General features: G+C 34.8%; 1 protein-coding gene across 1 annotated transcript; it reads right to left on the reverse strand.

Annotated features, from left to right (window-relative positions):
- Positions 1-16,410: 16,410 nt before the first annotated feature.
- LOC140451750 (52 kDa repressor of the inhibitor of the protein kinase-like) lies at positions 16,411-17,118 on the reverse strand. The gene has a single exon (XM_072545597.1). The coding sequence runs from the start codon at positions 17,116-17,118 to the stop codon at positions 16,411-16,413; it is 708 nt and encodes a 235-aa protein (XP_072401698.1).
- Between the last annotated feature and the right edge of the window lie 522 nt (positions 17,119-17,640).

Raw genomic sequence — 17,640 nt, forward strand, 5'->3', positions numbered from 1 at the left:
AGCTTGATAATGCACTTCCAGAAGCTTTTAAATTCGCAAACCTATTATTAACAATTCCCGTTACAAGTGCATCCTTTGAAAGAAATTTTTCAGCAATGAAGCGGATTAAAACATGCCAAAGAAATACCCAAGATCGAATGTCGTCACTTTCTTTAATAATTTACATTGATAAATAGATTAATGACAAAACCCTCTTTCTACGCTTATGTTATTAAAACATATTTTGAAATAAAGGAAATCGTCGAATTGACTTCGAATTGATCAATTCACGCGTCACCACTGAAGATCTTAACTTAAATAATTGCACATTTAACATTTTTAAAAGTACTTTTCCACTTCGATACACGTTATTATAAAAATTCATAAAATATGCCCAATCATCTTTTTGTTAAGTGTCAGATAAGTGAATAGTCTATGAGATAAATATTCAGCATGAATGTTTATCTTAACGCTATAATTTGTCAAACCCTTCGATAAAACAGTCACACACACATTTTTAAAATTATCACCGCTCTTCAATTGTCGCCTAATAAAATTCTATAAGCTGTTTTAAAAAGAAATAATTAACAACGAGTGATGTAAGAATTCTACATAAACTCTGTTAGTTACACACTTTTTTACGTCGTGAAAAAATATAGAGATTTATTAACAGTTTGCTCGGATAATTTAAAAAGTTGCCTTTGTTTATACAAATGGGTATTCTCTTCTCATACTTATAGCGAATTTAAAATTACTATTCATGCGATTATTTGATTTTAGATTTTCTTTAATTATTTGTTGGCATATTTTTTTTTATAGTTTGTTGTGTCTCAACTACAAGGTGATTGATACTGGGTCAATTTTGTTACTATATTAGGTATAATTTACAATAAAGAGAATAAAGAGAAAGTCATAAAAAAGAATACACTAAATTTTGTAATACAAGTTCGTTTCTCGAACGAAATCTATTACATTCTGAACAAGTTCTAACTGGCTGGGGATAACATTTGTTATAACAATACCAATACCAATAACAAGACCTTGTATACAGTATTTTTTGTTTGTTCTTGCTCGTATTTGACCCACTGTGTAAAAATGTATTGATTAATGATTCACTTTTCACAAATAGGTGATTTCTGCGCAACCATCAGTTGTCCATGTATCAGCCGTGTGTGTCCAATTCTTAGCCTGCGAACGATTAATCTGTCTTTTCAACTTTTAAGTTACGTAGCTGTAAGGTTTCGATGGTAGGTTGTACTTTGTGTAATTTCGAGGTTAAATTCTTCCATTGGTTTTACCAGGACATTTTTATTTGGGACCTGAAAAGTGGTTTAGATCTGATGCTAGTTGAACAGATGTGATGTCTGATTTGGTTCTAATTGCTTCTTTTGCAGCAGTATGAAGGAATCCAGATTAATGTTATGTTTGTTCAAAAAGAAGCGAGACAGTTTGTTGATTCAAGTATGGCATGAATTAATGGATGTTCTGAATAGATATTTTTAATCGAGTCAATGGAGGATATCGAATCTGTACATATTGCAGTGTTCTTGGCTTTAGTTTGGTTACATAAGCATTTAAATGCTTGTGGGATGGCGACAGCTCTCCTGTATGGATAGAGGTGGATTGTGGAAGGCAAAACATCTGAATGATACTATTTGAAGTTGTTACAGAATATCCGACACCTGTCAGTTTTAGATGCATCTGTGTATAGAATCTCGTCATATGAGTTTGTGTTGACCAGCTCTAGGAAAGGTTGCCTCAGAATTTGGCTGTTGGTTTCATTTTTGTGATAATTATTAATCTAATTAGCCTTCTTCGGTCGATCTTTGGCCATAGGCCTTCCCAATCCTTTTCCATTCTCCTCTGTCTGTCGCTATAGTCATCCACCTAGAGCCCACGTGCTTCTTGATATCATCTGCCCATCTCATTTGGGGCCTTTCCCTGCTTCGTTTATATTCCCACGGTCTCCAACTTATAAGAATTTTGTTCCATCGGTCTTCTTTTTGCCTTATACTGTGTCCGGCAAATCTCCATTTCAATTTTGCAACTACTTGTCTAACATCCCTCACTTTGGTTTTCTCTCTTATCCACTTGTTTCTCTTTTTATCCATTAGTCGTATGTGCAACATTTGTCTTTCCATTGCTCTTTGGGTTTTTATGATTTTGTCCATGTTTGTTTTTGTAAATATCCACGTTTGGGAACCATAAGTGAGAACAGGGAGTACGCATTGATTGTATACTTTGGTCTTAAGATGCTGTGGATATCTTTTGTTTTTAAGAATGTAGCTTAGTTTGCCAAATGCCGCCCATGCCAGTCTAACTCGTCCTTTTTTTCTCTGCTGTTTGGTTTTCTTTGTTAACTTTTATAGTTTGACCCAGATATATATAAGCCTGAACTTGTTCTATTTCATCTTGTCCGATCCTCATTGTGATGTCTTCATCTGTATTTGTTATGATTTTGGTCTTGCTGTAATTCATATTAAGGCCTATCTTTCCAGCTTCTACGTCCAGTTCTTTCATCATTTCAAATATTTCTTCTTTTTTATCGGTTATCAATGCGATGTCATCAGCGTACCTTAGATGGTTCAAGCGTTGTCCACAAATATTTATACCTTTTTCTTCCCATTCTAATCTTTTAAAAATATCTTGTAGAGTTTGATTGAAAAGTTTCGGTGATATTGTGTCACCCTGTCTCACGCCTATATTTATTTGTATTGATTTTGTTCCTTCATATACTTTAATTGTTGTTTTGGCTTCCTTATTTATATTGGCTATTAGTTCCGTATATCTGTGGTCAAGTTTGCTGTTAATCAAAGAACTTTTCACTGCCCAATGTTCGACACTGTCGAAAGCCTTTTCGAAATCTATGAACGCTATATATAGAAAAATGTGGTATTCACTTGCTCGTTCTATAAGAATTTTCATACTTAGTAAATGGTCACTTGTGCTGAATCCCTTTCTAAAACCAGCTTGTTCTTTCGGCTGGTATCCGTCGAATTTTGTCGTCAATCTGTTGGTTAAAATTTTTGTTAGGAGTTTATACATTACATTGAGGAGTGTTATAGGACGGTATTTTTTTATATCTGCTTTATCCCCTTTCTTGTGTAGGATAATGGTTACGGAATCCTTCCAGTTGTTTGGGATTCTTTTTTCTTTTAATATCTTGTTAAAAAGGGAATGTAGAGTATTAATTACCACTTTTCCACCATATTCCAGGGGATTTGTTATTTTTCATTTCTTTCAATGCCTTCTTTATTTCTGATTTGCTTATTTCTGGCTGGAGCTCTGAGTTGACATTTTTTATTTTAGCCTTAAGTTGGTTTTTAATTTCTTCTGGTGGTTCCTTCTTTGTTTTATATAATTCTGAGTAGAAATGGTGGATTATATTTATGATGTCATCTTTAATGTTTGTTTCTACTCCGTTTACATCTTTTATTTTGTTTATTACACACTTACCTAATTTCAGTCTTAAGTATTTCATATTTTTGTTGTTCTGTATTACTTCTTCTATTTTTATTTCTTGTTCTTTTCTCTTATTTTCTTTTATCATTCTGCTTATTGTTTTATTGATTTCTACATATTCTATAGATTCCCTTTTGCCTTCTTCGTTTAGCTTCCTTCTTTTATCCATAAGCTTCTTTATTTCTGTTGATATAGTTGTTCTTTTTTAGATCATTTTTTGCTATTTATTTTCCTGATGTAATCATCGTTTCTGTAAGTATGTTGTCTATTTCGTTTATATCTTTATCATCACTGTCTAATTTTTGGGTAAGTTGTTCTTTTAATAGGTCTTTGTATATCTCTTTATATTGCTCTAGTTTGTTTCTATATCCCAGTTTCTAATTATTTTACTTTTCATTTCATAGTTACCGTTAACACTAATTTTTGTTCTGACCATCCTGTGATCGGTACCTGTTGTGAATCTGTTAAGAACTGTTACATCTTTAATGATATATCGTTCCGTGGACAGTATGTAGTCGATCTCATTTTTTGTGAATCCATTAGGGCTGATCCATGTCCATTTTCGTTGGGGTTTCTTTTTGTAAAAGGAGTTCATTGCGCATAGATGCTTTTCTTCTAGGTAGTTATAGCTTTATTTATTATAAATCCTACTCCAAATTTACTATTCTTTTCATTTCCTTTATAATACAGTAAATTACCGGATTTTAGCTGTATTCGGTTTTCTTCTTCTCGTCGAGTTTCTGATAGGCCTATGATATCTCATTTTATGTTTGTTAATTTGTCTTATAAATCTTCAGATTTATAAAACATTAGTGCGAAGTATTATGACAAATGGAACTGAAAATTAGATCATAAACAAGAAAAACAACAGTAAGATAGTAGCAACAGAGATGGAATGCTTGCGAAGATGCTGCAGAATTACAAGAATGGATAGGAGAAGTAATGACGAAATAAAGCAAAGAACATCAATAGAAACAGACATACTATATATATAATTCTTCTCCCAGTTCATGTACTTTTTCATCCGTAGACATTGATCTAATATTGTATGTCCCTATTGACAGATTGACGGATTTTTTTGATTTATGTTGTGTTCGTCTGAGTGGGTTTTTGTTTTTATCTATTAAAAGCGAATTATTGCCTCCCCCAGATACCGCGAGGCAGACCTTTGAGTTGTGGGATTCAGAAATTTTCTTATCCACCTGGGGACCATTTCCTTTTGTTTAATTATTCGCCATGATAAAAGTGGGGAGGGGGAATGGCAGTTAAATCACCACGCTTGCCAGTCGGGTTGGTGAGTTAGTTATCAGCCGCCCATTCTGGGTCAGATGCTGTTTGTAGCCGTCCACTCTGGATCAGACGCTACATTTAATTTTATACTAACCCTAAAATCGGGGTGCCACTTCCGCCATACAGACCGTACCGAAGATGTTCAACGGTAACCACGCCGTGGATACCGTTGTGGTCTTCATCCGTGACCCTGGACAAGGGACTCTAAGCAGGTACTAGTTTCCCGGGTCAGGAAACTCCTGGAATCTGCGAAGGGCAGGGACTGGTTCACTTTCCCTGGTAGGACTGTCCAAATGAGTTAATTTTTGGTATATTATTAATCCAAGGAGGAGTTGATAATAGTATAGGAGTATCTGTTATTGAAAAATCAACAGGTCATGAAAGGGGAAGTAAAATTTGAGGTAATGTCTGGTATTTATTGTTAGAATTACAATTATTGGGTTTGTATATTAGCTTATATATAGGGTTGTTTTGATTCGAAGACACTCTAGCAAAGCATGTAAAAAGAAGTTGTTGCCTGCGAAGCGAAAGGGGATGTTCACCTTCACAGCGAAGATTTTCGACGGGACTGGATCTGAAAGCTCCGAGACATATTCGTAATGCGGTATTCTGAATAATGTCAAGATACCTTAAATAAGTATTTGATGCTGACATGTATACAAAGCATCCATAATCTAGTCGAGAGCGAAGGAGAGATCTGTATACCATAATTAGGATATCTTCATCAACTCCCTAGTGATGGTTTGCTAGAGATTTTAATAGATTTAATCTAGTTATGCAATTAGCTTTGACGTTTGTAATCTGTGGTTTCCATGTTAGTAGACTATCAAAAATTAAACTTAGTATCTTGTGTTCACTAGCTACTGTGAGCGGAGTACCATTTAATGTAATTTGAGGTATAATAAAATGCTACCTGTTCTTCGACTGAATTTGAGTACTTTTGACTTTAACAGAGAAGTTAATACCAAAGCTTATAGACCAAGAAGTGAGTTCATTTACTGCTTTTTGGATTAGGCTTGTAGTTGTGAACGTATCTTTGCTGCAGCAATATAAACTCAGGTCGTCAGCATATAAGTTGTATTTCACTGGGTTGTAAATATTCTTGTAAATATCATTAATAGTTATTCTAATAAAGTGGAAATTTGAACTGATCCTTACGGTACCCCATTTTCCTGAACGTAGGTCAAGGAAGCTTTTCCGTCAACTAACACTTTGAAGAGGCGATTAGAAAGAGACTGTTCGATTAAAGATAATGTATTTCCCGTAATATTGTATTCTTTTAATTTGGTCAATACAGTAGAACGTAATAGAGTGTCGAAGGCGCTCTCCATGTCAAATGATGTTGCTATTAAATCTTGCTTATTTTGAAAGGCGGTTGTGATCTATGTAACATTTCTATTCTAATTTGTCAACCGTGCTTCGGGATGGACGGAATCCGGATTGAGCTGCGTCTAAAATTTTGTGTTTTTCTAGATACCACATAACCCTTTGGTTTATTAGCTTTTTAGCAGCTTACACAAGGTGCATGTCAGTGAAGCAGGACGGTAGGTGTTGGCAAATTTCCAGCAATTGAAAGTTTGAAAGCAATTGAAATACAATAATTATAAAACACATAAGGGAGAAGTTATACAACGATAACACTCCTAATATTATAACATAATAATACTAGCGCTATATATTACTTAAATGTGTGGTTTGTCTCTTATTTAGTATATTGGTTAGCCAGGGCCTCTTTAATCTTCTGAGTTCTGGTTGAAGGTATATTATTCTTGATTACTCGTTGCAGTGGGCTGGCAGATGTTCAATTTAGTTTCTTGTTAATATTTTACACTCAGTTTGGTTTTAAAACTGTTTAGGAACACGAGACGCACTGTTTTACATAGAGTTATTGATGCAAAAATGCTATGACCAGAGGATGCCTTTATCGATTACCAAAAAGCTTTTGACAATGTAAGGGCATGATGTCTTAATACAGGCGTTAAGGGAGGTTGGTCTCGATAGAAAAGATATGTGGATTATCCAACAGCTATACTGGAGTCTTCTTCTTCTTCTTCTTTTTATGAAGACATGACTCTGTCTGTTTTTCAATGTGCCTCCAGTAAGTTGTCGTTCCATCGTTTTCGTGGTCTTCCTACTGATCGTCTTACCATCAACTTTTTGTTCCATAGTGCCTTATCATCAACTTTTCTGTTGTAGTGTTTTATTCTCTGTTGTTTCTAAAATCCTTTTTGTCCTCTCTGCTTTCATGTCTGCCTTTCATTTTTTTTCCCGATATTTTTATTTCTCCATATTGTTTCATTAAGGCAACCTGCGACGCTGTTTGCTCTATTCACTTGATCTTCCACTTCACTTTCGAGCTTTCCCTAGCTAGATAATATGATGTCTAGATATTTAAACTTCATCACTTTTTCTATCATCTGACCTTCCAGTTCCATTTTACATCTTAGTGAATTTGCTGTTATAACCATGTATTTTGTCTTTTTTGGGGAAATTAATGTGTTAAATTTTCTATCAGTTATATTAAATTGGTGCAGCATAGGTACGTTGTAAATCATCTTCACTTTGAGAGACTAGTATAGCATCGTATGCAAAGCAGATTATTTTAAGTTGTTTTTCTCCCATTTGCTATCCTTTTTTAGTTCTTACTTTTTTTATTATTTCATCCATAATCAGGTTGAACAATAGAGGACTCAGGGAATCTTCCTGTCTTATCCCATTGCCAGCTTCAATAGGGTCGGTTAGTTCTTCTTCTACTTTTACTTTTATTGTGTTGTTTTGGTAGATATTTTCGATCGTTTTGATTATTTCTAGAGGTATCTCTCTTGCGTATAAGTGGATAACGTCCTTTAATTTAACGCGGTCAAATACCTTCGTAAGGTTAACGAAACATAGATATATCGGTTTGTTGCATTCTACTGATTTCTCTTGCACTTGCCTCATTATAAATATAACGTCGGTGCATGAACTTCCTGACCTAAAACCCCAGTGTTATAATTTCATTCAGTTTATTCGTTATTACTTTGGTTGTTAATTTTAGTGTTGTGTTTAATAAATTAGTTCCTCTGTAATTTTCCGGATCCGATTTGTCTCATTTTTTGAAGAGAGGTATTAATCTCCATTCTTGAGGAATTCTGTTTTGGTATATTATTTTTCGGATTAGTTTTAATATGTTTGGTCAGATCTGATTCTTTGTATATTAGGAATTCGTTCGGTATTCTGTCCTCTCCTGATGATTTTCTATTTTTTAATTTTCTTAATGCTTCCTTTACCTTTTTCTTCTCAATATTTATTTCTTGCTTTGTCGTCAACTCTGGTGTTGGTGGTTCATTATCGTCTCCTTTAACATTCCTTTAAATTTTCTTCACATTTTGTCTTCACTATCTCTCTAAACCATGGTGTTTGATTTTTTGATATGTTAGTGTTCGTTACTTTCCTCTCTCCAAGTGATTCTGTTGCTGCGTTAATTATGTTATTTTTGAGTTTTTGACAGTTTTCCTCGATGTTATCGTTTTCTAATATTTTCTTTGAAGCGATCATCTCTGATATTCTTTTACTGTATAAGTATTTAGTGGATTCCGTATTTAGTCATTCCACTTTGATTTTTGTTTGTGTTCGCGCTGCTCTCTTTAGTGTGAAGTATTTCAGGATGATTCTTATTTTACATAATACTAGGCTATGGCCGCTACCGACATCTGCTGAGTTGAGGTATCTTACGTCTGTTATTTTCGATAGATGTATATTTATGTTGGTTATAACATAATCTATCATAGATCTTTGTCCACGGGTGTTATTAAATATATATTTGTGTTGGTCTTTGTGGTCAATAAAAATCCATATAAAATATAAAAATTTTACAACAAATGTGTTTAATACTCTGTGTTTCCTCTAGCAGCATAAATTACATCTTGACACCGCCTTAACATGCTTAGAATTAAATTATCATTTCCGTTTTGAGGCAATAGGATCCATTTCTGTATATGAAGAACTTGAGGCCTTGTCTAGTATGAGCATTGTTTGGATGACGATCAATACGTCTCTGAATCAAATTCCATACAAGCTCGATGGAATTAAGATCTGGCGATTGTAGTGGCCACGGTAAAAAAGCAATATCCTCATTGTAAAACTAATCTTGTACTGATGGTGCAGTATGCGGCCTTGCATTATCCTACATGTAATGCAAATCAGGACCTGCAGCAATGGGAAATAGAAGAACAACAGGTTCTAAGATACGATCAACACGTTGATATTGATTCAAAGTGGCTTGCTCTAAAAAGGGAACTTTTCGATGACAAAAAATTATTGCAGCTTACATCATAACTTGTATACCACTATATGGACGAATACCCTGTATATGCCTGAGTCTCTCTTGTCGACCAGGTCCTATTTAAACTCTTAGTCTTCTTGAATCGGGGTAGAGACAAGACTAAGCTTCATTCTTGTTAGCCCCAATGCACAACTTGTTCTGCCAACCTTAATCTGAGACCACCATTTCCATGACATAATATGGAACCCTCGATTATCCATTACCCGTAATTCCACTCGATTATTCATCCACCACTGAATGGTTTACATATGATCTCTGCTGACCCGTAACAGCAGCAAGACAACTTTTCATATTATCTGACGGAACTTTTTTCCCGAGTTTCCTGTCTGACGGGTGAAAATTTTTTGATAAATTAGAGGAAAAACGTCCCAGAACTAAAAATTGTCGCAAAGGGAAACCGTTTCAGACTCGGCCTAATGAATACTCAAAGTTTGGAGAGAGTATATACCATAAACATTTTGCCGACGGGCGCCCTAACTATAATATTCAATTTTGTAAACTAGGTACTATAAGTTTATTAACCATGAAACTACTTTGTTAATTTCATCAATTTTTACTTCTAATCCAAAACACCTTAGCAGAGTATACTTTATAATAAAAACTTTATATTTTTTAAAAATTTATATAAATCCCAAACTTTATATAAAGTTTGGGATTTGATTTTAGATTAAAAACTGAAGATTGATTGTACACTTAAAATTATGTTATTATAATTCGGCATAATATTTATTAATCTAAAACGGCGGCTTCGGAAGTGAAATCAATATTGCTTTCTTATTATATTTATTAATATGTCAAGAAATCCTAAACACTTGTGACCTCCAGACATATTTTATGACTTCAAAAAGTACTTAACGAAAATTTTTACAGCTTTTACCTAATGAATTGTGGTGTGACTTTTTTTGGTTTGGTTCGCTATGAAATATGGAACGCCTGTTATAATATCAGTTTTCAGTTTGTGTGCGTTAATTGAACATTTATCGTCGTTAACAATATCGTATTCCAAATTGGATGCACCGAATTGAATCCTTTTTTTTACAACAGTTAAGTTTTTGATGATTTATTTTTGATGATTAGTTAAATTGTTTTAAATACAACGCGAATATACTTATTTCATATATAACTAATCATTAGACTTAATTAAATGCACTAAAAAAGGTCAAGATATACATGTATTTTGCACAATAAAATAGCCGAAATATGCAACATTACCTCTTCTTCTTCTTCTTAGCCTTCTTTCGTTCATTTTTTGACAAAGGCCTCTCCTAACACCTTCCATCAATCTTTATCCTGAGCAACATACTTCTAATATTTTTTCGGCTTTTTCTTTGATATTATGTACCCATCTTATCTGTGGTCTTCCTCTAAGTTCCTTTGTAAGGTCTTCAACGTTGGTCTTTTCCTAATAGCCTGAGAAGCTCCATTTGAGCTTGGCAATTTTTGTTGTCGTCTTGAAAGACGACAAAATCAAAGGCGTGCAATCCTGCAAATATTTGGGGGTCATTTTCAACAAGAAGGGAAATAGCGCAGATGAAATCAGGGAAAGAATAAACAAGGGCAGAGCAGCGACCCGTGCCTTAAACTCTCTTCTCTGGCAAAAAACAATTCGACGAGAAACCAAAAAACACATTTACGGTAGTATAGTTCAAAGTATTACACTTTACGGTTCGGAAGTATGGGACGTCACCAAAGCTAATAAAAACAAACTTATGACGACAGAAATGGATTATCTGAGACGAAGCTGCGGTAGATCGAAACTGGAGAGAGTTAGAAACGAACAAATAAGAAACGAAATGAAAATGGAGAGAAATATCAATGATGACATAGAAAGAAAACAATTAATCTGGTTCGGACATGTTAAAAGAATGCCAGAGTACAGATGGCCTAGGAGAGTACTGGAATGGATCCCTCCTGAAAGAAGAAAGAGAGGACGACCACGGAGAAGTTGGCGCAACGATATTGATGAAGCAATGGCGGCAAGAGACTTAGAAGAGGCAACTGCATATGACAGAAAAAGATGGAAATTGGGGGCGGAGAAGCGGCGACAGCCGTAATAAATCCGTTATTATATATAATTTTTGTTGTGATATCATCGACTTTTGTTTTTAATCCTCCATCGTAGTTTGTAGTTCCTCGAATGTGCTTCTTATATAGCGAACCTGAGATGATTATTACGTTGATGCCATATGTTCATAATGAGGATATTACACTTTTACCATGGCCAAGACAATCGTCGGATCAGAATCTCATCGAGCATGTATGAGATATGCTTCAGAGACAGATTGCTCCTCACCTGCACAATATCTTTCAAAATCTTCTTAAAAGGATTGGATCCTATTGCCATAAAATGAAATTGGTACCTAATTTATTTTAAGCATGGCAAGGAGCTGTCAAACTGTAATTAATGCTGCTGAAGGAAACACAGATTATTAAACACATTTTTTGTTAGATTTTTATGTTTTATATTGTATTTTATTTTAAAAATTTTCATTAAATTACTGCATTTCTTAGTTTTTCTTTGAATATTTCATCATAAGGAAATCATAGCACACTAAAATTAAGCTAAATTTATTGCTGATAAGGTATTTTAACGGTATGTCACTTTTCACACCAATCAAAATAGATATTAGAAAAAAACTTTGTGTTCATTAGAAATTTAAAGTGTTTACGTTTTTTTAATTTTTTATTTTTCACAAAGCACTGGCTGGGAAAATATTCTCATTCTATATTTTTGCACAATAATACTTGAAATAGTCCCCTTATAACAAAAGTTTAAACAATTTTTTTTAATAAATTGTAAAATTAAATTTTTTTGTCCATAAGTTTCTGTAATTAATATACCAAGGTTAATTTGCTCATTCTAAGCAAATGTTGTTAGTAACTTTTCTCTTAAATGCATCGTTTTCGAGTTATAAACAATTTAAGGTCTTAAAAAGTGTAAGAATAGCTATTTTCTGAACACGATAACTAAGTGAAGTAACTTTGTTCAAATTTATTAAGAGTATATGGCAAAATTGTTTATAAATAACAATTTAATAATATTTATAAATATAATTTATTTATTATAATTATATTTTAAATAAATAAAATAAATAAAAAAATAACAATAAAAAGACGACTTAAACATGGGCGTCCGCAGGATCAAAACTAAGGGGGGGGGCAGATTTGAGAAATAATAAATTGGTTAGATAAGCAATAATAAATATAGACGTAAATTGAAAGTTTTTACTAAGAGGGGAGAGGGGGAAGGCGTTCCCTCAAAAAAGTTTGGAAAATAACGTTTTTGGAGCCAAAATTATAACTCAATGCCTGTTTGTCTGCCTCTTATTCTGTTTCAGTCGTTGTTGACTGTACATTATCTTTCCACCTTTTTGGCGGCCTTCCAATGGGTCTTCTGATATACGGCTTATTGTTTTTACAGATATTCGCTAATCTATCTGGTCCCATTCGGTTTACATGTTCGTTCCAGTTTTTTTTTCTTGTTTTTATCCACCTGTTAATATTTTGAATTTTGCATTGTTCGCGCATACTTACTTCTATTGGTTTGTCTGTCTCTTAATGATATGTCCACTATTGATCTTAATACTTTCATTTCGATATTGTTGATTTGTTGTTTCGTCTTTCTTGTATCGGTCCTTGTCTCCGCTGCATATGTTAGGATTGGTCTTCCTGTTGTCTTGTATACTTTCATTTTGCTTTCCGTGGCCAGATATTTGTTTCTCCATATGGTTTCTCGGAGACAACCACTTACTCTTGCCGCTTTTGATGCTTGCCTTGTGGTCTCTGTTCTTATATCCCTGTCATTAGTGATCTCTACTCCTAGGTAATTGAATTTCATTACTTGTTCTACAATTTTGCCGTCTATTTTTAGTTTGCATCTACGCGGCTCTTTACTGATTACTATACATTTAGTTTTTTCTACTGATATTCTCATATTAAGTTTGTTTGCTGTGATATTGAAGGTGTGGAGCTGCCTTTGTAGGTATTTGCCTTCCTTATCATCAATTAGTACTGCATCATCGGCATAGCATAGTATCGTGATTTTATGCACTCCCATGTGGTATCCGTGTCGTTTTCTTACTTCGTGAATTATTTGATTCATCACCATATTGAATAACAATGGGCTAAGCGAGTCTCCTTGGCGGATTCCTCCTTTTAGTTCTATGCATTCCGTTTCCCCTATTGGCATTATAAAACTGGTCTTGTTGTTCTTGTTAATTTCATTAACTGTCCTTATTATCTGATGGTCTATTTGTTCAGCTTGTAATAAATTTAAGATGTCATTTCGCTTTACCCTGTCAAAAGCACTTTTTAAATCTACAAAGCACATGTATGCTGGTTTTTCATATTCAATAGACTTCTCTATTATTCGTCTGATAATAAAAATTGCGTCTATTGTGCCGCGCTTCTTCCGGAAGCCTTGTTGTTCATCTGCCATGTTCATTTTTTTCTCGATTTTATCGTTTATGACTGCCGTTAACAATTTTAATGTACTATTCATCAGACTAATGCCTCTATAATTTTCAGGATTTCTTGAGTCTCCCTTTTTAAGTATCGGTAGCAGGAGACTTTCCTTCCATTCCGCTGGTACTACTCCGGTATTTATTATATCGTCCAATAATTTTAGGAGCCATTTGCGCAGTGTTGTTTCTCCATATTTTAGCAGTTCATTGTTTATCTTATCAGGACCAGGTGCTTTTCTGTTTTTTGTCTGTTCTCTTCTTCTCCTTCTCCATATAATTTCGTGAAATGCTCAGTCCATTGTCCATCCGTAATGTTATCTATGCGTACAAATTCATTAATTTCTGTTTTTTTTTGTCTCCTCATGATTTTCCACACCTTTTTCTGGAATCCATAGAGGTCGTATTCCATATCTTTGGTAAATTGATCCCAGTGTTTTTTTTGATGTTATCTATTTCTTGGTTTACTCTATTCCTGATTCTCACGTAGTCTTCTCGTGCCTCCGGTGTCTTCACTCCTTTGTATGGTAGGAAAGCTTGTTTCTTTTCATTGGCTAGTGCTTTCACCATTTCGTCGTTCCATGGAGTTTTGTATTTCCGTTTATTTCTGTTAACTTTTCTTTTACCTAAAGCTTCTTCCGCTGCTTGTAGGATACATGTGTTTATTAATTTTCCCGGTTTCGGCTATATTCCTTTTAGTCTCTAGGTTATGGCTGTTTAGCTTTTCTGTTAGTCTGTTTCTATACATGTTTTGTGTCTTCTTCTTCTAAGCTTTTATGTTTAACTTTTCTTCTACTTTTGTATTTCGCTTGCCTTGTGTGGTGATTTCTATATTTATTTTTCCTAGTATTAGGCCATGGTCGGATCCTACATTGGCGAAAGATAGAGTCCGCACATCTATTATATTCTTGGGGTGTATTTGTCTGTTTGTTATAATGTAGTCCATCATAGAGTTAAGTCTTCTTGTATCTGATCAGGTGATCTTATGTTGTATTGGGTGGTCAAAGTATGTATTGTTAATTCGGAGGTTATTTATTAAACAAAGTTCTAGAAGTCTTTCTCCGTTGTCGTTGAAGTTTAAGGCAAATCAGCATGATGTGTTCGTTGATGTATCTTATTTCTTGAATATTGTTACTATATTTATTGTGCATTAAGAGACCTACTCCTGCCTGAGCTCGTACGCTTTTATCTACTCCGCTGTACAGGAATATAAATTTGTTTCTATTGGCACTTCCTTTCCCTTTTGTTTCGTTCAGGGCACATATATCAATTTTATGGAGCTCCAATTCTTGCACAACTTCCTGTTCCCGTTTGTTTCACGATGCGATGTTTCAAGTGCCAATTCGTACATTATTTGGTCTCTTTGTGCTTTTTCATGCGTGGTCCGTCGTCTGTGTATCCGTCCAATTCCGAGGCTTCAGTCGGTAAGCTGCTAACCTTGCTCACCAAGCCCCTTTTCGGAGGATCATTTCTCTCTTCCTCGTCAGCCCTGAACCTGCCTTCCATTGGGGTTGGTTACCCAATCTCCAGCAAGGTTGCTCGGGTTTACCAGGGTTCACCCGTGCAGTGCTTCATGGAGGTGAGAATAGGGATTGAGTAGGAGAGGCTAGAGAATGCTAACTGGAAACAGCATCTTATATTGCGCTTCACTACCCCTTTGAACCTCCATACAAAAAAGTAAACTAAATATAATTTAAATATTTAAAAACTTTTTTAATACTTTTTACAAAAACGTAATGCAAATTTATTTCCTCCTGGATAAGCCTTCGATTTCTGAAGCCAGTTAAATTGTATGTTCCTAAACACTATTATTTAAACAACAATTTACGCGAATCAATTGTAAATTCTTGTAAAACTTTCTCTATAAACTCTTCCTTTTTTGGTAATATTTGTTTCCGATGAATGTTCATTAGAGCTAACCCATGAAGGCGATCTTCGACCATTGTACTCCGCAACCATGTTTTTATTCTTCGAAGACTGCTGAACGACCTCTCAACTGTACACGTAGTGCAAGGCAATGTTACGAGAATTTCCAACAATTTTTTTGTTAACGGATAAAAAGTAGTGGACGCTCGAACCAGTTCAAAAATTTCAAGGGTGGTTAAGTTGTCTAACTCAGTATTAAGGCGTTTTTTATTCCAATTTTCTATCCATATTTCTAGCTCTGCATCTATTCCATATATTTCATAGTGGTTTAAGGATTGTCTCAGTTCTAATTTAAGGCAATTTAAATCAATTTTTGAAAAATGCTTGGGATGTAGAAGACTCAGAGCAAAGGCTGGCGTATTTTCTTCGGAAAACCGTGTCTCTAGAGAATATAAGATAGAATCCAGATACGGAAGAATTATGGATCGCCTTCAGTATTCACTAGGCGTATCAGCTGGTTGATGGCTTCTATGCTGTTGCTTGTTTACAGTTCTAGGATTAGATAATTCAAAACAGCATTCTTCAGCTATCTTATTGGCTTCATGCAATAAAGTGTTTGTTACGTTCTCTGCGTTCTGTCTGTGTTTTTTTGAAATATTCATGATTTGACAAATATGTTCCGATACCTTTAAAACATTAGTTAGCGCAAATTGTAGGTGGTTGACTATAGGCTCTAGGTATTCAGAATAGTTTGCAATCAAAATGACAACGACGATAAATCCTGACCTGCATGCCGCAGAATGCAACTGATAAGATGTTTTTCTAGTGGCCAAATTTCCTTCAACGGATAGGGTTTGCAAGGCCTGTACAATTTCAATGAAATTTTTTCGAAAAACTCTAATTACCTTGTATTTTTCGGACCACTGTGTTTCGCAGAGGCTAAGGATATTTGCTATCATATTACTTCTTAATTCTGATTCACGGAAGATATTGGTTATATCTTTAATAGTGGCAATAGTATTTCGCATTTCATTTACACGATTCAAATCGTTCACAACTAAATTTAATTTGTGTGACGCACAGTGAAAAAAAACAAGACTTGCTGTATTTTTTCTTTAAAATTGCTTGAACTCCGCCTTCCTTTCCCGACATAGTGGAGAAACCATCAAACCCCAGGCCGATACATTTGAGTGGATCAACTTCATGATTTGTCAAGGAATCATCAATTGCCTTTGCAATGCTTGGTGCATTCAGAGCATCGAGCTGAACAAACTCTGTAAATTCTTCACGAATTTCTTCTGCTTCTTCATCAAAATATCTCAAACTAGTTGACAACTGTTCTCTGCCTGAAATGTCAGCGGTTTCGTCAGCTAATATTGCGTAGTAGTTTGCTTTTTTGACTTCAAAAATTTCTCTTCTAATTACTTGGCCGCAGATGTCATTTATTTCATTTTGTATCCTCACTAACTTGTATGAGGCATTCTTAGAGCCATGTTCAAAATGCTCCTGCAAAATTGTGTCTCCGGCATCAATTCGAAAATTACACAAGTCTTGGAAACCACCATCACTCGATTCTTTCCCACGGAGAGGTAAATCATGATTGCCTGAGAAAACGATACACGAGATAACTAAACATAAGACTTTTCTGTTAGTTTCTATTGTTTTGCTTGCAAACTCGTTAATTTGAATGTCAAATGGTTTCGCTGTTAAAAAAGCTTCCGCGGCCTCGCTAGCCATCTTATGGTATTGATTTTTTGCACGATCTTTGCAATATGTGTGGACATCTTTGTATTTATTAAAGATCTTTATCATAAATGACCCCAATGCCTCTTTGAGTGTCCCTTTCGGTGGAGGAAAGACGACACAGAATTTACAAGAGGCTCATTTTAAGCTCTTTGAATATAGTAGTCACGGGCTATATAAGTCCAACCATTTACGGTTTTTCTTTTTAAATGTGCAGCATCTCTCACAACATCAGAATCTGTAGGCGGCACCCAAGTTTCTTTCAGCAATTTCATTATTTCTTGAACTGACAGCTTAGATACACTTCCCACTTATCTGCCAATATCATAAATGTGGTCATCAGTATGTAAGGACGATAACTCTATATCTGATACTTCTTCGTCTTTCTTATTTCTCAAGGGCGGCGCTGTTGGAACATCTGAACTAGTTGCTGGAATATCCAGTTTGCCTAATTTATAATCGCATTCATCTCTGCAATTCGGCGCCGGAGAGCTTGGATTGTTTTTTTCTTTTCTG

Source organism: Diabrotica undecimpunctata, chromosome 10 (assembly GCF_040954645.1).
Source record: "Diabrotica undecimpunctata isolate CICGRU chromosome 10, icDiaUnde3, whole genome shotgun sequence".
In the NCBI taxonomy this organism is placed as follows: domain Eukaryota; kingdom Metazoa; phylum Arthropoda; class Insecta; order Coleoptera; family Chrysomelidae; genus Diabrotica; species Diabrotica undecimpunctata.